Source organism: Tubulanus polymorphus, chromosome 5, assembly GCF_964204645.1.
Source record: "Tubulanus polymorphus chromosome 5, tnTubPoly1.2, whole genome shotgun sequence".
Lineage (NCBI taxonomy): Eukaryota > Metazoa > Nemertea > Palaeonemertea > Tubulaniformes > Tubulanidae > Tubulanus > Tubulanus polymorphus.
In genome coordinates, this window is record NC_134029.1 from 6,804,646 (window position 1) to 6,830,461 (window position 25,816).

The 25,816-nt window shown below is 39.4% G+C and overlaps 2 protein-coding genes across 2 annotated transcripts; one reads left to right on the forward strand and one right to left on the reverse strand.

The window, feature by feature from the left end:
* Nucleotides 1-60: 60 nt before the first annotated feature.
* LOC141905069 (ubiquitin-like protein 3) lies at nt 61-18,060 on the forward strand. Its single transcript, XM_074793804.1, has 5 exons — nt 61-588; nt 9,327-9,435; nt 12,252-12,338; nt 12,549-12,626; nt 13,897-18,060. Exons 1-5 carry the CDS (start codon nt 553-555, stop codon nt 13,956-13,958), a joined length of 372 nt encoding a protein of 123 aa, XP_074649905.1. The 5' UTR covers nt 61-552; the 3' UTR covers nt 13,959-18,060.
* A 1,790-nt stretch (nt 18,061-19,850) lies between these two features.
* LOC141905627 (uncharacterized) lies at nt 19,851-24,444 on the reverse strand. Its single transcript, XM_074794580.1, has 7 exons — nt 24,210-24,444; nt 22,327-22,602; nt 21,993-22,102; nt 20,533-21,553; nt 20,314-20,422; nt 20,131-20,234; nt 19,851-19,967 (listed from the first exon to the last, which is right to left on the reverse strand). The coding sequence occupies exons 1-7, from the start codon at nt 24,317-24,319 to the stop codon at nt 19,910-19,912; spliced, it is 1,788 nt and encodes a 595-aa protein (XP_074650681.1). The 5' UTR covers nt 24,320-24,444; the 3' UTR covers nt 19,851-19,909.
* Nucleotides 24,445-25,816: the final 1,372 nt, after the last annotated feature.

A 25,816-nucleotide genomic window follows, 5' to 3' on the forward strand; every position in this document is an offset into this window, starting at 1 on the left:
GATCGTGCTGCCACCTCTCGATGACCTTATGACGTCATCACGTAAATGATTCTCATCCGCCATCATTCATGTCATTTCTTCGTTTTTCGGGAAGTATTCGACAGAGACTGGGCCGTTTAGACGTCATTTCGGGCCGCTATACTCATCGTCCGTACGTCAGAAGCGGCTTAGAGATAATATGGATGTAATTTTACGGCGGTGGAATCGATTCTGTTAGCAGGACGTATGTAAAAGGGGCCACTTAAAAAACCTGGACGACGAATGAAACGGTTCCCCCAAAAAACCAACCAAGTCGAAAATGGCCTTAAATCTACCTGCGCTACTCGATAATGAAATTGTGTTGTTTTCACACTAGTGTCGGGTAGTTTTGTCAGTGTCCGAAACATCGCCACTGGTTACTGTTTGGCCTCGAAAACACAAACATACACATAACAATAACAAAAACGACAGCTCCACCAGCAGCCTTAAAAAAGGAATAACGGAACGTTCGTTTTTTTATCATCATTCATCGACAGAGTATACCGCCGTGGAATAGGCTTATTTATTGACAATATGGGCTCGAGAACAACAGGAATTCCTACTGACAAGGTAAAGATAAGATTACATCCTCGATTGACGTGACTTTTAGTTTATTGTATTATTATTGTAAAATCCTCTTCTATACGTGCTTAAATGTGGTGTGTGGGAGTGTGAGGTAATTTGTGCACCTCCCCAAGGACACTCAGTAACTTTTTTTTACAGATTAAGAAGGATGACAGTTTTGTAGTTGAATATCTCCTGTGTTTAACACCAGGGACAGTTGCAGTCATGGATATTATACAGTCAGGACTTAGATTTAGTCTGAGACTAACTTAACTTCTAATTGTCAATGTAACAACTGGAGACCTGTCTTCAGATTTTAAGATCACTTTCGGGACTTACGTCACCACTGCAACTGGGCCCAAAATTTGGAACACGCAAAAGCAATATTCTAAAATACTTATGAGCATTAGAAGTGACATGACGGTACGTGTATTCGATAACGAAAAGTTGTGGTTTGTCGTCATCAGTTCTGGTTTTTGGGGCTAACCAAATTCGACTATGCTCCAGATCCTGGCTAACCAAATTCGACTATGCTCCAGATCCTGACGTGAATCCAGGTGGTCTAAGGAGACATCCATTATTCAAGGGCACATTTTGGTAAAATCTAAAAGGGAAATCTAAAGGGCTTCCAGAATGAAGCTTTTCTTAGTAATTTTCCCTCGAATATCTTTGTCAGTACCTTATGCCTCTGTGGGATCCACCCCATATGTGCTAAGTTTGTCTAAAACCCGATTTCAACTTAAAAGTCACTTCTAACTTCAACTGGTTAGAAGCTATGGAATATAATGGTATTGTTCTTGCTTTGTTGGACAATTTCAAGATTTTTAGAGCCAAAATTGGGACGTGAAGTCTTCACAATTTTACTCTCACTGGTACCTAAGATAGTACATGTACCTATCAACATTTCAATTTTGGTTTTGCTGTACCATGATATTGAGGCACCTATTAGTCTGTAAGAATGGCCGTCATGCTCTCCTTTTGACCGAAAAATTATTGAGTAGGCCTAGTGCTCTTCATCATATTGTGTGAGTTTTGACAGCAACGTCAACTTATGGCTTCTTTCAGTCAGGTGAGCTGGTATTGATTAAAATATCAGTGTGTTCTGATGGAGCTGCGAAGGAGGCCGGAGTCCGGTATTGGTTATTATATGTGTCGGTATGTGGCCAGCGATGAGAGTGAATTGCTGTAATCGTTGACTTCCCGTCTACCTCTGGATGACGCTTTGGACCTTTTTGTCTCGGATTCGGGTCACGCCGTGGCGATATCTCGTCACTTGTCCATTATCTGTCTCAGACGCATGCCCTATCGGCAATGCGATCTGTTCTATATGCTCGTTTGAGACACCCTGAGTGACTAGTCTTGGCTAAGCTAAGCTAAGCAGGAATTACGTGATTCGTGTAGTGTTGTCCACATGTTGGTTTTAGAGGGGCTTGAATTTTGGTTTGAAGTCTCTCCTTCGAAATATTGACGATTAACCTAATTTTCAGTGCAATCTGACACTGGCACATTAACTATTGAACTCATATATTACATAGGCCCTAAGAATTAGATATGAAATACATTTGATTAGGAAAATAAACGTCAATTCACTAATCGTTATTTCCAAACGCCAACATTGATGACTTATAGTGTATATCAACACATACAGAACCCCTTATATAACACATATACTAGGTATCAATACATTATTGTCACGGTTTTTGCGGCGTCAAAAAAGCAATAATCAGTATATTGATAGAACAGTGACATCAATTTATACAGGGGCAGTAGATTTTTTAACTGGGGTAAATCATGTAAAATGACTGTGCTGACCACCCCTCTGAAACTTCTTATGGAGAACACTATCTTGGAGACATGCCTAGCATGAATCGAGAATTGATTCGGGGCCTATACGCTTACCGCTGGTGCTCGTCTTCCGGCACTTGTTCTGTCTAAACGGGCGGCGTATAATAGATTTATATGTATCTGGTATTGAGGGGGAGAGATCAGCTGAAGTTTAGCGTGGTCGGGGGTTACTATTGACAACAACGCTCATTGCTGCGCGCACACGAGTGTAGGGGCTAATAGGAAACGAGAGAGAGAGAGAGTTTCGAGACAAGAGACATAGAGACAATCGCAAATAGAGAAACATAACTGGTTACATAACTCATCTCTCAGTAATATCCGTGTATCTTCAATATAAGCCGTACACGTAGAAGTGGTCGAGTAGCGAGATTTGGTTAAATGACCTGACTGCGCCTTTATCGTCGTCGTACACCGAAATGAGTATTTTTTTATTTCGCTTAGGTTTCATTTGAAAAGCCAGATCGAAAAACAAACGAATTTGAAGGCTGGACGGGCGTTTAGGCTAGCTAACCTAGGTGACCCTTGATTTTTGCGTTGATAATATCATTACCATTACCGCGCGGAAAGTTGTTATTGTCGCAATCCATACGACGGTCAGTGTACTTCGAAAAGGATTCGTTGTCTAGTATTAGAATCGGTAAATATTTCTAATAATCCTATCTCGGTAGGAGTCGCGTTGTCCTAATGCGGTCAGAGTGAACACAAGGTGCTGAAGCTGATCCTGAGGCCAATTGTGAAGGATTTAGTCTCACGATCCCAAAAGGGTATTTTATGTCCGAAAAGACAATATTAGGCACTCCAGCGCTGATATGTACCAATGATCTTTGTTGAGAAAATGAAAAAGGACACTGAAAAAAAATGATGAACTCATACGCAAAAAAAATGATGAACTCATACGCAAGTCGCACGAGTCCTTCTGGGTTGTTTTTTCTCTGGCCCTGAGGTGATTTGATTTCTTAAGTTTTTTGCTCGTTGGTACCTGGGAAGCCATGAAATTGAGTATGACCGATATTATCGCGGATTTTTTTTCTTAAGGCAACACTTCATTATTTCGTCGTAGCCCGTTCGTTGTATTTTTCGCCGATCTTAAAATGTAATAGAAGGATGAAGAAATTGTCGGTATTCGATGAAATCAGTATTTCAGCGCTCTCACGTTAATCCAGCCTGCGCAAAATGGCCAAATTAATCCCTCAACATGACAAATTGAAGTGCTGCAAAGCTTTTCTGCGAGAGACTCAGTTACGCATCAGTCTTATGCTGTCTCATGTAGTAGTTATAGTAGGGTAGCACACAGTGCAGTGCGACTATGATCAAGAGCTGGATTTTGTTTTCTCAACAAACTGTAAGTAGTTTCCGTTTTATACTCGACGAAACTTTATGACAAGCGCGAACTCTTGATTATTTCACCGATTCCCGGTTTATAATTGTTCATTTCTAGATGCTTTTTAGATATACGATAAACTCGACCATTCGCGATTTCGTCGACATCAAATGTTTGTTTTATTATCTCTTTTTTTTTCTATTCGAAAATGATTTCGATCTTCTATACAATTCATACACGCTCATCGCTTTGTATTTACGGTACATGACGGATCGGGACGAGCGAAACATGGTGCGCTTTTGAATTTTGAATCATGTACATTCGATTCATCACATTATTTTTATCTTGTCGACAGGTTCATCAATTTCATACTGGTGATCATGACTTCTGCTGCTGTTGTTCATTAATTTCTGATATTGTATGTAATATGACGATACACTACGACTGTATATGATCGTGTTTTCACATGATCCCTACGACTCCTTGATTCCTTAAAAACTCCATCTAAACAGAAGATGCTTTTAAAGGAGCTTGAAACTCCTTTGAATTGAGCAAAATGCCTGAAACTCCTTCAATTTTAAGATATAGGCAATTAGAAATTTTCGTCTGTTTGTAGTTGTACAGTAGACTATCCCTAAGTCGATACAGTTGGGACCACATTTTCTTTTTTTACCCAATTTGGCAGGACTTTACAAAACTCGGTGGTTTAGGAAATGAAAATTAAGGTATCGCGCTTCTGGGGGATGAGGGATGTGAAATGTTCACATTGTCAAAGTAGTAGCCACTTCCCTATGGAGATCATGGACTGATAGGGTAAAGAGAGACCCCCATATTTTCTCGTTGAAATCATCAGCAATGCTGACGTAATATATTTGTGTCCAGGCTCTGAAATCATTCGATCACATTAATCTGGGACAGTCTATCCTGTATATCACATGTAGCTATTGGTGTCGGCTTACGTTCACATTGTCAAATTAGTAGCCACTTCCCAATAGTGATAGGCTAGATCACACAGGGAACCATAGAGTTAAGAGAGACCTCCATATCTTCTCGTAGATATCATCCAGCTAGGCAATGCAGACGTAACATATTTGTATCCAGGATCTGAAATCATTCGATCACGTTAATCTGGGAGGTCTATCCTGTATATCTCATGGACGCACTACTGGTGTCGTCTTATGTCGCGCACTTCCTCTCGGTCTCAGTTCTTATATCCAATTATTGACGCCGTAATAGAATCATTCTCAAGCACGATACACTCGGACTAGGGTAGTGTGTAATCGCTTAATAGACTCAATGTAGCCTTAATTTCGGGTTGAATTCTATTCATTGTGTACTGAACTTCTTAATAATATGACTTCTTTAATGAGAAACAATTAGCTACTTTAGGAGTCGACCCTACGATATCATGTAAACGGATTTTGGGCACACATTTTATTCGAAGCACTAGTCAATTGAGGCTGAGTGACAGTAGATGCGGTAGACACGAGGCGAAGGTCAAATTTGGTTCATCATTAGGCCCAAATCAACAATTCGAAGGCTGCTGTCAAATGAGCTCAATTTGGTCCGTGAAAATGGCAGTCTGCCATATTTTACTGCGGGTCAGATTATTGCAGGTGAACGCAAACTCGATTCGCTTGGTCAATTTTAGTCTTGAGTCAGTGGATTATAATATGAATGCCCGTTATAGTTATAGTTATAGGCTAAAAACAATTGATACCTTGTTTCTCCGCTCTGCTGAGCTTAAAAGTTGACCCGACCGGCCGCCTATCTACCCTATACATAACTTTTAAAGAAAATCGTGATCAATTTTACCATAACATATCGCTATAGAAATGAACTATTAACAAATTTTATCATATTTTACAAAAATGACCCGGCCGCTGCGAAGAAACAAGGTATCATTTTTGTTTAGCCTTAGGCATGGGCCACATACCATGACGACACGGATCTGATCCGCGCCAGTAACCCAGATTGTGGCTTACAGCGCTGGTGGATCCTCGCTTACCGCAGTTGGAGTCGTCCGTTGCCGCAGTAGTATACAGTTACCCAAGTTCTCGTTTTAGTCGGATAGAATTTAATACTTCATCGATTCTAGCGAGTTATATCCTTAAGCCAGTTATTATATTTCTATAATCGTTAATAAAATTTGACCTGTCGATTCGCGATTCAGTTCTGCATTTACCTATAAATCCATATCGATCAAAAAATTGTGCATTAAGAAAAAGTAGTACGTGTCAAGTTATACGTAATGATAACACAGTGTGCTGATAGGGATATATATATATATATATATATATATATATATATATATATATATATATCCATTGATCTTATGAAATCGATCCTATCCATTATACATTCCTATATCTACTTATAAATGAAAAACCCGATAAAGGAATCTTTTTTGATTCGTTCGGCGACTACGTCTGTGACGAGAAGTACGCGAGATCCTGTAGGGGTAGTGATGAATAGAAGTTGAGAATGGCGGGGGCGCGGGTGGATGGGGGAGGACGGGTGTGCCGAGTGGAGAAATACGAAGAAGACAAAACGAGTGTGCTGTTACAGCGAGGAATGTTAGGGTATTGGTCCATGGTCTCTTTAGTTTAAGAGTCCATGATAAAACAGGTGGATAGACAAAGCGAATAGTAGTAGAGAGAGGGAGGGTAAACTGATTGACTGTGGGTGTGTGCAGTGAAGAAATGACTCGAACGACGACGTTCATATTTCTCAACTATATATCTAGATATCTCGTCAGCGTTTGTTTACATCTGATCTTATACAAGAACACGCGCGCGTGTGTTTGTCAGGGGTAAAAGTATAGTTGATGATGGCGGTGTTGCGTGTCGTCGTAGGGTGTGGCTCGAAATGATGGAGACGGATCTGCCGCAAACGGCGTTGCTCGTCGATCGCTGCTGCAATACCACTGGCGAACTAATACCCGAAAATCAGGTACAATTACGCTTTCGACGGTCGGGGTTTGTTTGTAAAAGGATATATTAGATTTGCCTGGAAGCTGTATGCTGGGTAGTGATCTATCGGGCCGCTTGAATGTGCCGCCTTAAATGCGATGATTCTGGTTTGAGCTCATCGAATTCATTTGATATGACCCTCTCTGTTTTATTAGGCTTTTGTCTTTTTCTTCTGGGGGTCATTGGTGTTTATTCATTTCTAGTTACTAGGATCGATTTCATTTATTGTTATTATTCCACGATAAGATACCGAGAATTTATCTTCGGTGTGACGTTTTTGTCTGTGTGGTTTTAACCTGATAAACTTTCCTCCTATACATTAGGTACACGTCGAGTTATTCGTAAGGTCGCAGGCGATCCGTTAGGCCTATTTACGTTGTTTTGAAACAAAGATTTGGCCGAATTGCCGTCTCGGCACGTTTTATAGTACAGTTAAGGAGAGACTGCATTAAATTGACATTTAGGTTCTCCATCGTCGTGTCTTCTTCATACCTCTACCCTTTTATTTTACTCCCTTTCTTTTCCCACGCACTGCCTTCTCTCTCTCATCTTCCTTCTCCTCTCTCCTACCCACTACCTACATGTACTTCTCTTTCCTTTTCGGTCTCACTGTTTATCTCTCCTCCCTCTCTCCCTCTCTCATTCTCTCCCTCTGCTCTCTCCTCCCTCTCTCATTATTTCTTGTCTCTCCTCCCTCTCATTCTCCTCCCTCCCGCTCCCTCCCTCTCTCCTCGCTCTCTCTCCCTCCCTCTCTCCTCCATCTGCTTAAGTAAGTATATAGTGGCATGCGCTACTGTTGCTCTCTGTCAGATGGAATTTATCTTCATTCTAATCGACAATAATCGATCTAATCAATGTGTCCTTGTACCGAGGCCCGTCGTCATTGCGCTTCCAACGCTATTTGACTGTAGAGACGACCTTAATTTCACTTAGAAGAAATGTTTCATAACCAGCATCGTACGTAATTCACTTTTCCATGAAGCTACGTCAATTCTTTATACTCGTCACAATGCGGCCACTATTACTTTATAGACTACTGACATCCGCATTGTCCGAATTATGATTCCTCGAATTTCGGCACAGAAAATCTCGGAATTCGAACGTTCAGGTTCTAGCGAAAGTATTTATAGGTTTCGATTTTGCGGCTTTGTTGCGTTGCTAGGAAGAAGCCCGTTTAGCGCATTGATTTTGTTTCATAAAACTTCGAGTAAAACTGCAGGCGAAAGCAGTGCACCCGAGCAGTAGTTCGTATATAGTAGCGCGCATATAGTAGCGCGCGATCGCAAATCATTCAACGGAAAGAAACAACTGATCTCTTTTCTCTACTCTCGAAAAGGTCCTCTTTCAATTAGTAACTCGTCTTTGTTTCCATGGCAACCTATATCACATGTTTAAAGACGATTTGGTCGTATAAAAGTAAGCGTGGATTTTTCGATCGGGTGTAATTAACGCGACCGGTCGCTTGTTGCGTCGTCGCTCGCCACGGTATCGGCGTTGCGCTGGGATTTCCAGACCTCGTCGTCGAGTTAGTCCCGGCGTCCGTAGCGCTTCGGGTTACGTAGTGTATTATCACCGTGGCAGTGCGTGTTTCGCATCGGTATTGAATTATCAGCCATACTCCCAGTGCGTGCAACCCACTAGTATTACGGAAAGCATTGAAATGCGGACACTATGTTCGACTGTGGCAATCGAGAATCCACCAGGTGTAGCTTGTGTGCATTCAGACAACAACTCCCCGGATTTCTTTTCAGATTCGATTAAAATCTATCCATAATTTCTGAAATTCTTTGAATGATGATAAGTAAAATTCACCTTATATATGAAGCTAATGATCATCTGAGTTTGTCAAGAGTGATTTGCCTAATTTCTGATGAGGGAGGCTAAAAATCTGGATGAAAGTTCATTGAAAATGAACTAGATTTTGACAGGGTTGTCACACTGATACGCCAGCCATCTAGTGGGATAGTTGGTGGCATGGAGTCCTCATTCTTGTTTGCTAATGACATTCTGTGGCCGAGTTTATGGCGGAGTGGTGGTTGAGTCGGTGTGTGAGAATGACACGGCGGCGTGAGACTGGAAGTTGACAGTTTCAGAATGACAGTTCACTTTGCGAGAATTGAAGTTGACACGGAGTGGGAAATTGACAGTACGAATTCGGAAGATGACAGTTTCGAAAATGAAAATGGCAGTCAACTATCAGGGCTGTCGACTGTTCCTGATTTTCGGCATTACTATAATGACTTGATTTGTTTGATGCAGAATACAGAGAAATGTGAAAGATTTTATAGAGGGTCTACCTGTTGATTACTGATTAATTCTTCTCTCATATATTTCAATAAAACTTTACTTGAAAAAAATTCAATTTGTCACTGATAGCACTTTTCAGAGGTTGGCAGCTCTGGACTTGCAATGAGAAGGGCAGTGGGATTATTGATCCGGTATGAGATGGGAAGTTTAAACTATGCCGGAATAGAAGTTGACCGCTGCTTAAGTGGCGATCGTCAGTTTCAGTATTGAAACTGAAGGTTTAAGACAAACAAACGGTCGAACTCTACACCGTACTACACTATCTCGTTATAATCATCCGTGTTTCTTGTTTGTTTCAGATCAATTTACGTTTGATATTGGTCAGCGGTAAAACGAAGGAGTTTCTCTTCTCTCCAAACGACTCGGCTGCCGATATATCGCAGCACGTCTACGATAATTGGCCCGAAGGTACGTACAGCGCGCTCGATTTCGAAACCTCGCAATTTCGCCCAATACCCGCCTCTGCCGTTGTGCGGAAAAATCGTAGCCAACCGCGGCGTAAAAAATGTTGGTGTCGATTTTCTCACGAGGCGGGCGCAGTTTTTGAATCATTATTCTAATCGATAAATTGCGAGAGTTTCTAAATATATGCGTTCAAATTCGCTGTGCACCGGTCACGGTATCACCAGCCCGCAATCATACGGAGACGATTTTGGCCCGGATCAGACGCGAGTCAAATTTAGCCCTCTCACTCGATGCTAAACATTGCTTTCTAAGCCAAGTGAGTCACTGGTCTAATTTGGCACGTGCCAATAATGCTCGTGTGATTGCGGCACATTATGACATGTAGGTAGTATGAGATTTGTTGATCAGATGTTGACCAAGAAACTTTTTAACCACCAGAATTGGAGCTCATGAATGCTCATTTTGTGAAATCATTACATGGATGACCACTCGGCCGCTACTGGCTCTGATATCAGTTTTGTTGCTAGAATTTTCCTCCATGCGAAGACAATGAGTGTATTTCACTTCAATTTCTGAGAAAAAAAGAAAAATTGCGAAGCCTTCATAACAGTTACTCGTTCTTTTTCGAAATGACCTCTTCCATAAAAGCGAGTATTCGAATATAATTACAGATAAACAGTAGGCCTTTAAATTCAGCGATTGTCCGAAAATGAACGTGTATATCTCGCGATATCGTCGATAATGATATCTGCCAGCGATAGAGAGAGAGTGTGTTTCACCTCTGTTATCGGTGGCTAATTAATCATAAGACGTGGAATTTCTTGTTAAACAGTTATTTCGTGCTATAGCATTAATAGCCGGTCATTCACCGAGCAAATACATGTACACATACACAGTTCATGAGTATCTATTGTCTTTGAATAACTGTCTTGGTAATTTGAGAATACGTAATCATTAATATATATATGTTATATTAGACCTGAATGTTTTCTGTATAAATACGGATTTTTATTTCCAAGGACATCGGAAATGAATTGTGTTTGTTTATTTAGATATTTTGACCATAACAATTATTAAAAGTTAACTCGATAAAGCCTCATCTAAGAGGCTTTATTACAAAATTCATCTAAGAGGTCTTTTTTCAGAAAAATTCTGGTTGAGGGGTCCAGATAAACCCAACATAGAAATTGTTGTATTTGTTAGTATTTCCCGCGATCAGCCCCGGTATATGTATATATCGCTATCATAATATAAGCATTCAATAAACTCTATCTAAAAATAACCGTGACTCTAGCTAACAGTCAACTGAATTGTTCTAATGATCAGTCTTTCATGTACCGGGTCTCACGAATCCACAGTTCATTGGTTCAAAATCTTTCCTTAGTTCACTTCGCCATTAACCATTGCCGGCTACTACATTCGTACTTACTTCCTGTTCCGTCACCAGCGCTGGCTACGAATCAATCGTGTTCATAGCTGATTCTTCCTATTTACAGTTAGATATTTGCAATCTGGCACTTGGGAACGACACAGTTCATCATTGACTGGCAAAATGTGAATGAACTCTGTGTCATTCCCCGATGCTCATCGGTCAATTTCGATCAAAGGCTCCAACTACGAAACGGCTCCGGTGCCTAACTGCGAGTATTTAGATCCGTATTGGCAATTGGGGGCAGCACCGTATTATCAAGCAGGCAACGAACGCGTTAAAGGGAAAAGAAATTGATTTATAGCGGTGCTCACTAGGTTGAGGAACAAGAAAACTAACTTGAAAATTTATTGACGCCTCGAAAAATAACACATAACGTGTATATTGCTTGATGCTATCTACGATAAATAGTATAGGGCCTAATATAAATGAAGGATCAATAAAGTTATTTTGGATTTGAGCATATCGATAATTGAATTGACCGGCTACCAGTCTAGCCCTGATATATTGATGACGTAGTGCACACATCCTTGAAAAAATAGTCGATAAAATCTATCAAAAATAAAAATGAGAGTTATGAAATGTATTTAGTTACAATATAAACGCCAAAATTGACAAATTGCCATTTTGAAATGCTAATATTGATGACGTATAGTGCACATTGACTCACGCAGAACCCGTGACATATAAACATGTTACTGTAATGGTTTTCACGGATCATCCCATCCCATCCTTGTGTATATCTAAATGGAAAGATAGAAATGAAGGGTGTAGTATAATTAGTTAAGTTCGTTCAATATCATTGCGAAACAAAATTGCGGTTCTACTTTTAGCCTTCGTATGACAAACTGTCATCGCGAAATCGGAAAATTCTGCGCTGCCGTGAATTAAATTATCAGCTTTTAACAAGCTTTTCGATCTGTTGCGGAATTTAATGCAGCCGCATACATACATGGCGCTACTTCACCCCTGGTGGCATTTCTACAGCCTCTATTAGTGGGCCATCTAAACACCGAAAACTTAAGCGGTGTTTTTGACTTTTTACCCAGTAGATCACACGCTTAAAATCTTTCAAAACAAATTGTTACGGTTGTAGAAGGAAACACGGCTACTATACCGTTATTCAATAATGAAAATGAAAAAGTCGATCCTATGCCTGAATATTTGATAGTCTAGCTTGGGATTTTTATTGATGTTCCTATTGATGTTTACACTGAAATTGTGTAACACAGTGATATATACTGTCTAGTTGCGCAGTTTCCCTCATATGACAAGGCCCCTCAAATCCTTAAAAGAGAAATAATTCGAAAATGCAATTTTGAGGGTACAAAGCCTCTCAAAATTTGAGTTTCAGCCCTGAGTAATCAATTTCATTTTGGTTGTTTTTCAGAATGGGCTGATGAACAGTTACCTCCTCATAATATATTACGGCTTATATATCAAGGTCGGTTTTTACACGGCAATGTCACATTAGGAGGTGAGTATGGACCAGTGATATTTCGAAGGGAGTCCGCTGCAGTCGTAGTTCGAGAAGATTACAGTTCGTGAATGCTTGATTTTCATAAATGCTCTATTCGAAAAAATAAACCAAAATAGTTTAAGAAAAACATCTTCAGAAACTCAATGTTCAATGATGTATTGTTAGTCGTTTGTATGAAACGTAATTCTTTTGTTCTTCGTATTACAGCGTTACAGCTTCCATTGGGTAAGACTACAGTTATGCATTTGGTTGCCAGGGAACATTTACCGGAACCAAATAACCAAGGTGCGTTTCGCGTAAATAAACACCCGTCGTTGTTGAGAATTATAATTATTTCAATGTCTGGCACCTGTTTTTATTCACGTGTGCCTGCGTGCGTGCCTACGCGCATGTGTGTTGTTTTGCTACATAGAACTGGATTCTTATTCTTCAGTTCAGTTATAGAACAATAAAACGTTCAAAAGGCAACGCCTGTTTTTCAACTGCCGCCTATCACGAATTTCAACTTGAAGACTCATAACTTGTTCACGGAATGAAACCATTTTGACGTTGGCTAGAATCTAAACGGCAGACTCCGTCTCATTCGATATCACTGTCGCCGTGAATTTTACCAATGATTTCTTAATCATGACATTGAGGGAAAGTCTCATTAAAAAGGTCTCCGTAAAATTCACCGACACGTGACAGATTTCCAGTGTAAACCGGGTCCGAATAAGGTGGAATTAGCCGTATAATTTTATGATTGAAATATAGAGACGGCTTAGTTGCCGAGATGAGGGATAATTTCGCATTTTCTCATCGACTGAATGATCGGGTCAAACGTATACTTAGAACACGACACTCCTTCGTTTTGATTATCACGTATACAATTACCATTGGCTGTCTGTGTGTATGGTTTATTAGGCGATGACTAGTCAAAACAGAAGAGCTGTCAAATAGAGTTACATGTATCATACTAGCCGCTGACTGATTTATATAATCGGATCGATACTCCTAATAGCAAAAATGTTAGATAAGGCAATGTTTACAGTCTGCCAAGTTACCTGGTTGTCGCAAGTCCTGATATGATCTTCTAAGACTGATCTTAAATCTAAGTGTTGATGGCAGCTGGCCTCCACTGATGTCAATCAGATTGAAATGAGAATAGCTTATCTCAAGGTCGTGTCTTAACTAATGGGGCAATCACAAAAAGCATGGTTAACTTACTAAAATTCAATTTTAGGTTAAATTTTGACAACTGGCTTCCAGGACCCAGTTCCACGGTTTTGAATTCAGATCGGGATATAAAGAGTTAACTCGTTGTAAATGTAAAATTTTGACAACCGGCTTCTTGGTCCCAGTTCCACAGTTCTGAATTCAGATCGGGATATAACAGCTCGGGGAATTAACTCGTTGTAAATGAGCTTATTTCAACTCGGAGTTTACTCTTCTACTCGCAATATATGTGGCACTGGGTCTTTGGTAGTTTAGGGTCTAATACAGCGTCGAGCGCGTGTTGTTGTCGAGCACTTATTGTAAGTAATTTTTACACGTTTTCAAATCGTTTTCGTTTCAGGCCAGTTGAAAAAGGACAAAAACGGAGAAAGCGCGTGTAGCAATTGTTGTACCATCCTGTGATAGTATGCAACACTGTAATAATAAACGAATCAAAGACGATGATATTTCATGACACACACAACACACACTGTTACTCGTGGCCCACCACACTCTCCTATATCGTATTATGTATTTGTATATCTGGATTCGGCTTCATCTCCCCGACCAGTTGCGACCATTTTGAAAGATGATTATCATTGGTTCATCTTCTACCCCGCGTTGGATGGATACTCGCGATTTCGAACGCTACGCCCGATATCTGCGCGTTCCACATGGACCGGATCCGCGAGTGAATAGACATGGCGCAGTCAGTGAGGATGAAAATGTGCAATTCTTTTTAGCGCGGCGCGTTTTTAACTCGTAACTCGTCGCATGGCTCTTTCGATCGGCTGGATTTTATGTCGTTTAAACTCGCGAAATATTTTTATTCATAGTTTTTACCGCGGAAAAACAACCGTTGAAAACAAGCCGAAGCCTACCATTGCGAACAATGCGTCGTTCCCTATGAATAATCATAATACACTACGTTATTTGCGTACACTATTGTTATAATTATTATTATTATTATATTATTATTAATATCGAGTTCTCTCCGGTAGATACACCATGTCAATGTCGGACGGATATAGATCAAGTAACACGACGCATTAAGAGGAAATAGCTCAGACTATCGAAGAAATGTAATGTAGTTGATATATATATATATATATACATATATATGAAGTAATATTGTTAAATGGTGCTGCTGGCCGGATCAAACATTTTTCAATCCGGGTCACGACAGGAGAAAGAAAGGATCGTCTGGTGTAAATATATACGTGTAGAATTGAATTGACGCGCGGTGAAACGCCATTGAAGGCGCTCCGTAGTGTTATCAGTGTGTGTGTTTTTGGAGTAATACCGACGACGGCAATTCGGCGGCGGACGCGCGTTGCGCGATGATGATGCCGCGTAAGTCACGCGTTAACGTCGACGGAATAAAAACGCGACGAACGGTTTATTTATTGATGTCGAACGTAACCAGAAGGCGGACTGGTTTCTCGTGATAATTCGATCGAACGTCGATGATTATATACGATACGCGTTCGATCCGTGTATACGAGATATAAATAATGTATAAAAGATTAACTGATTTATTAATTAAGACATTTTATCCAAACACACCCCACCCCATATACCCGAGTCCAACGAAAATCAGCTCACTTATATCGGGGAGGCTCTCGTGCGCCTCCCTGTTCATCTAGACGAGAACACGCATCTACGATTACATTTCAGTGTTGCCTATTGTGATGTCATATATTCATCATCGCATTCACTCCTGAGAGCATTATACTGTCTTAGCTGTAAGCCTCTCCCTGTCACGAGCGGAAAAAAAACTTGAGTATAAAACAAAACCTCATCTAAAATCGTTGTTACTCAAAAAAGATTTCTGACATAATACTGTAAATCATTTTTGGCTATAAGTCCCTGTCAATGGTCTAAATTATTAGGATTTATGGGAGATGAGAACCGTAGCTTGTAATTCACGTGACATTGGTGGAAACCTAAATGAAATAGGCTTTTAGGGCTTCTTGCCTTGTGATATGTACTTCAAATATATTTCTTTTCAAGGCGTGAACAAATCTTTCTCAAAATTTTTTCATACCCGAATAGATCATCGAAAAACATTACGCGCACTCTTGTAACATTGATTGCAACACTGAAATGAAACGAATATCACATAAATGAAAAACGTTTTCTTTTCATATGATGATGATGATGATGATGATGATGATGATGAATTGATTAATTGTGTATAAAGTTTTGTGCTGTCCTAATACACTGTACGTACTTGCCTCTTAGTTCATTGAAGAGGCCGACAATTGATCGATAATCATGACTTTGCCTCTGCTGTACAAATTTTTTCACACATTGATATAATATCGAGTACTAGTGACGTGCAGGTATGTGAACGTTTCAGTGGGTGTTGAGATATTAAAAAAAGACAAATAATTGGCCTGATGATAAATGACGCTTTATCCCCTGTACACTACTACTGTATAGTCGATTGATAAATACTAAACTAACTGTGTGGTTGTCAAGTGAATTAGTGTTTTTTTTCCATTGTGTACATCGCGCAGACCTCGTGCTCTAATGATAGTGTAATTAATGAATAACGTCGTTTACAAGGAGATTCTATAGATTTAAATAATATCCACGATAGTTTTATGTTAATATTTTAAAGAACGCTGTTCAGAAAGTACGTACGCAACGACGGTGAGTTCGGGGGCACGGGTGGAACCTGACCGGCGTATTTGTCATATTGGGAAATATTGTCGAGAATTTTTAAGTGACCTTTAAGTCTACAAATGGCAGCGCCCTTTGAACAGGTAGTAGGCCCTATAGCCATTTTCTTGTATATTCATAATGTTTGATATACGTACGTATATTGGGAGGACAAAATTGCATAAGTACTTAACGAACAGTCGTTTATTGCATTATTAAGGTAATACATTCGGGTCTTTTGAGCGGAAGCAATTTTGAAAGTTTATATCGATAGAGTTTGTTCAGTTGTTTTATTTCGTATTTAACATGTTCTGTTTTCAAAAGTCGAAAGTTGTAATTAATGAATAAAATGATTAATAATGATGTATGATTGATTTATTGTATGTTCCAAAAATTCATAATAAACCGTCTTATATGAATTACAAAATCGGTAGAAATTCTTGAGTCGATAACGGATTCTAATCACTGCGCTAGGAGGACCAACCAAAACCAGCAACCGGAAAAACGCAACTGTTTAGAATTTAAGAACATTCTTCACACCGTTCTTTTGGCATTATTTGTGTTCGTCCTTACTTTACTCCTCCAAACTAAACCGAAGGTTATTTTCTCAAAAGAGCGAAAAAATTCTCATCGCAAACCCTAGCTAGTCGTAGATGGAGTAAGTAGTGGTAGTGTCCATTTGGTTTGAGAACGGTGCGATTCTCTCGTAACAATGGTAGATATTGTTTTACGCTTATGTGACAATCTTGACTCAGGCAAGATTATTCTTACTATATTGTCATTATTATTGAAATGAAACTAAGGTGTAATGTGTGTGAATGTTGAGTATACGTCGATGAATTTTTATCTTGATATTTTAAAATGCTCTTGGTCTTGCATTAGCGCTCGGCTTGCTTTCTTTAAGCTACACTTGAGTCCCATTTGCGTTTTTAACATCAACACTGATGAATTTTTCTGCCAAGGAATATTAGAAAACCTTTCATTCATAGCATCTTATCTCTCTCTGTCGTTAATTGATTTAGGCTTTATTAAACATGAATTTAAGACGTTGTTTTGATTAAGAAGTTTTAATCTGCCATTGGGGTTTTTTCTTGATAAACTTCATGGCTCGTATCGAAGGCTTTTAAATTTTGATGATCGTGAAGAGCTGTAATAATTTGAACGTGTCTGGTTTAGAATTTCATAGTTGTCATATGCTTTGGTATTTTTAGACCAGACGTGGTGAATTGTCGCAAACATTGAATGAATCAGCATTGATCATTAGGCTAATGTTAAGGGCGTGTTCTTAAATGTATTCTACTACTACTAACAGTCAAAATTTATATATATATAAAATGATAAGAAACACCAAGGCCATTATTATATTGCTGGCTTTATCATAAAATGTATTGCATATCATTGATATAAAGTATTTATGGTATATGGATATAATGATAATGAATTAAGTGAAGATTTATCTGTGATTTCATCATCAGAATGAATAGACGTCAAAATACATCGTTATTAGCATAATATATTTCTGTTCTGTTGTTTACAGCTGATCGACTTGTCTGTCATCGTTAATTCAGATATTTTCATTCTACTATAGACTCCGCTCAACTCGGGCATTTTGGGGCGTAAATACGAGTCCGACGACTTGAGTGATATCCTTGTTGGCTATGTATTTCATGAATAGTGTCACAAATAATGTTGAATGGTTATGTGAGTTGATCAGATCTGATTCGAGCGGGTCTTCTGTATCTCGTAATTAAGCAAAATAGATATGTACAGTCAAACTCCTTTGGGTCGTCGTAGCTTGGACGTGATTATGTAGACAGCTTGCGCTTAGTAAGTTGATGTGAAAATACACAAGTTTGGACTAAAGAAAAGTGATATAACTGAAGTAAATGCGATGACTTCTGATGATGACTTAAACAACTTTAGACTGTACTACTCAATGATTTTGTAAACCACTAGATCCAGTTCACAGTTCTGGGATTTGACTCGGCGGGCAATGAAATTTTAAATCATACAGTGAAATCTTAACTGGGAAATTTGAAATGGCTTTTGAAACTGGTGTACAAAGTTGGTCTTGGCCTTACAGAGATAGAGTTAGTTTTTTGTTGGTACCGGTACTGGTATATTACGTAACCCTGGGCATTAATCAATACTATTCACTAACCAATGAATAAAATGATTATCTAGTTAAGTTTAGTTGTAATTTTCCAGATTCAAGTACGATCATTAATTTTTTCAATGATTGTGGGGCAAATCTGGATTGTGAAATAATTCATGAATTAATTATTTTCAGACAAATTGTGCATGTATACACTCACTGCGCGAAATAGTCCTTATGAAAAAGTCTTTGATTTGCTTTAATTTGTGCTGAATATTATATATTATCAAAATGAATATATTATCTATATTTGAGTAAGATATTATATGTATGATTTATGTATGAAAAATGATGATTATTAGTATTTAGTATTAGTTACATTTTTGTTTGTTTTTTTTTGTGTAAATTATGCTACTTTCAACCCTCCTTTTGTAAAGTATGTACTGTGATGTTTATAACAATAATTGATTTGACACCATTATTAGATTAAAGGTCAAGTGCCCTCTAAATAGAATATTGTTATACCTGGTGCGCGTAAGGAGTCAGAAATACAAAATGCTATGTAGGGTTTTTCATTCTATTCAAGTTTTCTCAGCGATGTGGATAAAAAGCAACAAAAAAAAACTCCGACCACCAACCTTCTGAAAGTTATTCATTCCAGTTTTTAGGGGGTGTTTACGTACAAGCAGTTTCTGCCAGGTTTCTAATGGTGGTAACCGGTGTATGTGTGAGAGTTTAAGAGTGTACCTGGATATGACTGACTAATAATAAAAATCATTTTATCAAAAATGCTTTCGTCATTTCACTTCATCTTCCGCAATGAGGACTGGTTGTAGACCGACTGTAGTGCGCGGATAATCAATACAGTAAACCTTGTGTAAGTCAGAGCTTTTGGTACCAAGAAAAATCAGACTACGACTTGAGAATTAATTTCTGTGAACGGAAAAATTAAATCAACATACAACAAATGATTTATAACGAATGATTTAAAAACACTGAAATATTTTAGGTGTAATTTTCTATTCTTATAGTAACCACAACTGACTTTTGGTGAATGATTTTGACTAATTCTTTGTTGGGACCAAGAAAAAAGGACTACGAGAGAGTTTGTTTCTGACTTATAAAATACAGCTACAGGTATGAATTTCTTCAAAAGAGAAAAATTGGGACCATCAATATTCGTCCTTAAAGATAGAGATGGGATAAGTAATACCATAACCTATCTAATGACCGGGAGTTTATGAAACCAGGTGAATCCGGATTTTCACCGTGACTGGTCATTTCAGGTTTACAAGTGAAATCAAATAATCCAAAGCAAACTGATGCTGTATTATACGATAAATGCCAAGCATAAATAATTGTTAATCCACTTTGAACATGTCCGATGGAGCTCTTCCAAAGTTAGCTCACAGGAGGATGGTCAAAAAGCCTTGACATTTTCTTCGGATTATGCAATGAACTATCTACACTTAACCCACGCATGTCACTACAGCTATTTCTGTGTTACAGGTCGCTTGGATAACAGGAATCAGACAAATTCACATTTTTGTAATACATGTTTAAGCAATTTAATATTCCAGAACAATGACATATGAAAAGTTCAGACAATTTTTTAGTCCATGGCTTCCAGATCATCATCGGAGTCGGAAATATCTTTTACTTCTCGATATCTAAGAAAACACAAGTCAAGGAAATTTGACACAGTAATTAATGAGAACTTAACTGCTGAGAACGCAGACAAGACTTAGATTTAAGACCACACTACTTAAGACCACTCTACTTATGATTTCATGGCTGATCTAAAATCACAACCAAGCAACCGGAAAAGGATACGTCAATTCAGCTGGATTCTTCCTATCGGGATTAAATCTGACCATTCTACCAACTCCAGGTATAGGATTAGCTAACCTCTCAGCTGCATGCTTTACAGCAATTTCCTATCAATGAAAGACAGCAACAAAGTAATTCCGACAGGAACAAAGCATTCACCATTCATTGATCGATACAGTTACTTACATCTAATTTAGCTTTTTGCGTTATCTGCAATTCAAGAGAATCGCTCAAAGGTAAATGTACAGCTCGCGTAGTTTGAATGTTTACTAAGGCACCGTCATATTTCTTTGGGCTGAAAAGATGAATGAAATGACTCATATGATTCCCCGATCTATCAACAGACGTATTGATCAGCCTGCGATAAACTAAATCAATATATTTTGTTGGCGTATCTATCCTTACGTAGATTTCCTTTGGAAATGATTCAGAAGAGCTTTCAAAACATCGAGGTCGTCAGTAACCCGCGGACGACCTCGAGAATTTGATCCCGGCAGCGCCAATATCCCGACAAATGCTTGTTTCCCGGTCCGATAGTAACGTTCCAAACTTTCGTAGTTCAAACCGGCATTAGCGATAGCCTCGGCTAGGCCCTCGGTGATCACGTTCTTACTTTCGAGCGAAAAATCAAACAATTTTCCGCGCATCGAATTGACGCGTTTACGTTTCTCGAGCAGCCGATCTAAATACTCGGTCGCCGAGGAGCAATCGACGGTCGCGCACCCGCGAACGACTTCATCCGACGATAACTCCAACGACGAGTCGAATAGAATCCGACGCAGCGAGTCGCAACGCGACTTCGCGTCCCAAATATTCATTTTCCGATAGAACAAACACGAAAACGCACCCGACAAAGTTGAATCCGTCGTTTTTCCGGACGCTTTGAGACTCGTCAGCAACGGCGTCGAATACGCGAAATAAACATCGGACGGCGGGTACAGACCACAAGTTTTGAAATTGTATAACAATGTATTTTGCGACGCGAGCGAACTCGTGCACAGAACCACGGCCGCATCGCCGTCGTTCTCCGATGAACAAATCGTCTGAATTTCGTCAACGAACCTTTTAAAATCTTTCACCGCCGTGTGCTTGTCTACGGTAACAACGCTTTCCGCGTGTTTCGTCAGCACGCGTTGACCTCGTTCGTATTCGATTCGCAAACCGGTGAATTTAGCGATTTGCTTCGACAGGTACGGAGGAATGCAGTAGCGGTTGAACCCTCGCTGATCGGGCCCGGTCGCTACTAATTGACAGAGTTCGGTATTGTTTGCACCGACTCCGTTTGATTGAACCTCGTACACTACGAAGCGCTTGTTGGATTTTTCACTGAGATCGACGCCTTGTGGCTCAAACGGCGCGACATTGAACGGTATATGTTGCTCTAGTTGCGCGATGGTTTCTTCACTCAACTGAGGAATTGAAATATCTGTAATGAGACAAACCACAATTTAATATCTGATCCTCAGATTCCTAAGTAAGGGCGATTAAATGTGGCCAGATTCAGGGAGGTGGATTTTTGGCATCTTAAATGTTTCAATGAGTGCTTCACTTACATATCAAACTCCTACAAAGCAGGCATGAAGTTCAAAGATGCTACTCTATAGGGTTTGGATCTTTAACCTCACACAATTAAGTTTGAAGAATACTCGGGAAAATTTCAATTGAATGTATTTTTGTTTTAAGAATATCTATCCTTGTTACAAACTCTCTAGTAGCCTTCCATCAGGTTTACGGATACTACGGAAACGAATATTGCAGAAGAGTATTCCAAAATTGGTAAAAACCAATAAAAAAACAGCCTTAAGACAGGAGGTTTGGAACTACTCTGGAATTAAACTAAATATCACAGTATTTAAGACATTTACCTTCGAGGTTTTCTTTCTTTGGTTGATACTCCTCTACATAAGATCCATCTGTGACACCTTTTTTAAATTCGGTTTTCATATCTGCCACCACAGTTTCAACGCGTAATGTTCTGAAACAAGAAATAATAAATAGCCAAACATTGAACACCTCAATTCTCAAAATCTAGAAATCTTCCAGCACCGAGCTCAACTCAATAATGATATAAAACCCCAAAATATGAGACCTTCAGCTTAAGCTTAACTTAGGTCGTATAAGATTGGACCTGATCATCGTAACGAATCAGGAACCGATGTTATGAAAACCACCAAAGTAAAAAATGTATAAAAAGCTGACCTATTTGGATGATACAAATCTTTCGGTGTCGACTTTTCTTCGAACGCCTCCATTTTATTAACGTGATCCAAGTTTTCGGCATTTTTCACTATACGAGTCGATCGCGTCGAAATCTTCTCGCCTAATTTGTGAATCTGGTCGTCATCGGAAAGGGTCATGCGATCGAATTGTAAACTAGCATCGTCGACTTCGATTTTCTTACGAATTAACGACCGCAATCGTGCGGCAAAATCCTCCACCTTTCGGCCTTTATCCTTCAGCGAATTCAAGAAGTTTCTGTAACAGAAAACGAAGTGGAGGGATAGATATTTAGCTAATTTAGCATTATTAAAATCATTGTATTAGGTATAGTGTTAGGAGGCGCTTTTACGAAACTGAATCTTTGTGAATCGATTTAAGTTTCACGTTTACGGCACGCGGTTTAATGAATCCGATTTGGTAAATCAACGCTTTTGTGGAAACGGTTTAGTAAATTAATTTATTGAATCGACTAACTTGCTCGGCGAGCAAGTAAGTGGCGATTTAGTCAGCTAAATCCAACATGGCGTCCTCTTCGACCGCGGGCTAAAGACATCTATTGCAGACCATCATCTATCAATAATTCGGTCACCATTGACGCCCATTTTCTTTTGAATCGCGACCTTTAAATTGATAAATTGATTCGATTCATTTACGAAAAACAATTCGATTTACTAATCCTTTCGGTTTCCGACATCGAATTGGATTTAGCTAAACCGAATCAGATTCAATTTCGTAAAAGCGCCTAGGGTTTCCATTGGGTTAGGGTCAAAAGGTTAAGGTTTAGAGTAGGGCTAGGTTAAGTGCTATATGTGGTTAAAACATTCTGTGAGATTCAACGAGCCTCGGTGGTCTAGTGGTAAGACGCTGAACTAGCCCCAGTTCCAATACTGTTCTATTTCACTCAGCATTCTCCACAGGCTGGAATCTTTAAGGGACTGCATTCGGTCATTGTTATTGTGTATATGACATGCTGGTTGCTTAAGTAGCAAGGTTTTTGATTCCCCCCAAAATACAGAAAATTAAGCTAAATTTTGGTGTAATTTCACATTAGCTCAATACATTCTTAAGCAATTATTAGCATATTAACATTGACTCTGGAAGGGGTAGGAGGTATTTCAATCAAAAGGGGAATTTTATTTTCCGCTGTGGCTACTCGTACGGACCCGTACGGATTACTCTGGAGGCTATTCGTACGGAACTAGGATCTGTACGCTAATAACTGTCGCTGATTGGCCGATTAACGGCGCGCATGCGTAGAGGTGCACGACTTAGAAAATTCAAGGAAAGTGTGGAGAATAGAGTTAGAGAAAAATAGCGGATAGAGCGAGAATCGAACCCGGGCCAGTAAATTACTAGCGCAGCATCATAACACTAGACCACCGAGCTCGCTGACAGTCGGTCGAATGTTTTAACTACATATAGCCTCACCTTACCCTAACCCTAACCCTTCCCGTACACATAATTCCAGAGTTATCCGACGGGTGCGTACGAATAGCCTACGGAATTATTCGTACGGGTCCGTAAAGTAGCCACTTCGTTTATTTTCAGAGGGGTACATAAGCCTATGAAAGGGGTAGCCGACCCTCTCAAAACTGTTGGGGAGAACATTGCCACTCTTATTTTCTCCACAATTTCCTTGAAGTCATGCTCATTGCGTATGCAAATGAGTCATCAGCAAAATTATAACGTAACAAGAATATGCTGCCTGGCTGGGCAAGATATCAACTGCAATGCCAATAAATAGTGGTTTACATTTACGTCACAGCATTGCCATTGGTCTTCAGCTTTATGTGTATTTCCCAGTTCAAAAATGGCAATCTTTGGATTAAATTAAGATGAGTCAAGATGCCTAAAAACTTCACCTGTTATTCAATAGATTTTCTTGTCTTTTCAACAACTCTTCCAATTCAATTATCGATTTTTCTTCAAGGTTTCCCAAGTATCCCTGTCGCTTTTCTGGTGGTAAAGCCATAATTCTGCAGTTTTATAATGACTATACCATGATACGCAACATAGTCATAGGTAGGTCAAAATATTAGCCTTTATTTAAAAAGAAAGTGTGGATTTTTTGCAATGGCCCTTTTTAGCACAACGACCTTGAGCGGTCTCGCATTGCATTCCGGTTAGAGGGACACGGGCTCGTCCATCCTCGCTTGCCATACCAGAGGGTCCGGTATCGCTCCCTGATGCTTAAGCTTAGTGGGTTCGAATCCCTTGATCAGTGACGTTGACGGAGAAGATGGGGCTCGTCGCGAAAGTACGGTCCACTACTTATCGGATGGAAAAATTGCTTATCAAACCCAAAACGTAGCGTTTTTCCACTCGATCAATATTTTAAAACTTACACAGGAAAGACCCAGTTGTCGATGAGTCGAGTCAATTAATTAAATTTGCCCCACAGAGATCAATTCTGGAATACTAAAATGCATAAAATTTATTCCCGAAACCAATTACTTTGCTTTGCTTTATTTTGTGCTGAACATTATATTTGATAATCTCCCTATACCAGGATTCGACCTCGATTGAAATTCTACACCACCGACATTGTACACTTCGACATTCGCGGCAGCGCGGCAATCCCACTAAATTCGAGGTACACTAACACGCAGTATCAAAATGGCGTGCTTATACACACAACGACACGAAAAAAACATAACCTCACCTAATTACCAACATAGCCAGCCTTCCTTTTGACCCCTGAAATCAGTATTTAAATATTCGGTAAGTGTTGGTTTGAATGGCGATAGATTAAATATTCCATCTCAGGTAACAAGAATAGAGGCATCGCAAATCGTACAATTACTTTCAATACTAATACTATACTAGGCCTACTCTACGTACGGGCTACGGCGCACATGGTGGCAGTCAGTCGTCGAGTCAGCCAAGCATGACAAGTCGTACTAGAGTAGAAACCGAAGAAAAAGAAGCATAGGATGGGCCAGTGAGGAATTTAGAATAGGCCGGTGGCCAGAGAGCCGACATATCGTCATTCCACCCTGATATTTGTAGACCACTAGGGCTAGGCGCCAGGTTCCCAACTCGCTGGGTTGTAGTTTTTGAATCGATTATTCAAAATGTGAATTAGTTTTGGTTTGTGTTTGAATTCCTACTATTCTTTATTCTGTATCATTTTGATACTTTCTGTTTTCGTTCGAGGATGTGTAAAACTATTTTATAAACAATTGACGTTGTCATCCCGACTGGGAGAACTGATTACATCAAACAGTGAAAACAGTGTATGTTTTATTTCATCATTTAAGTTTGTTTTCTTCAGTTTCAGAATCAGATAATATGTAAACTGTTCATGTTTTTTCATTACTTTCTTGTTTATATTTCATGTTTGACTCTGGATGTAAAACCTAGACTGCCGTTAGAAAAACCCAGTGAATTAAGGATCTACAGATTGGAGCGAAACAATTTAATTTGTAAGTTTGAATTTTCAAAGGACAACAAGGAATCAGTGTTTCAC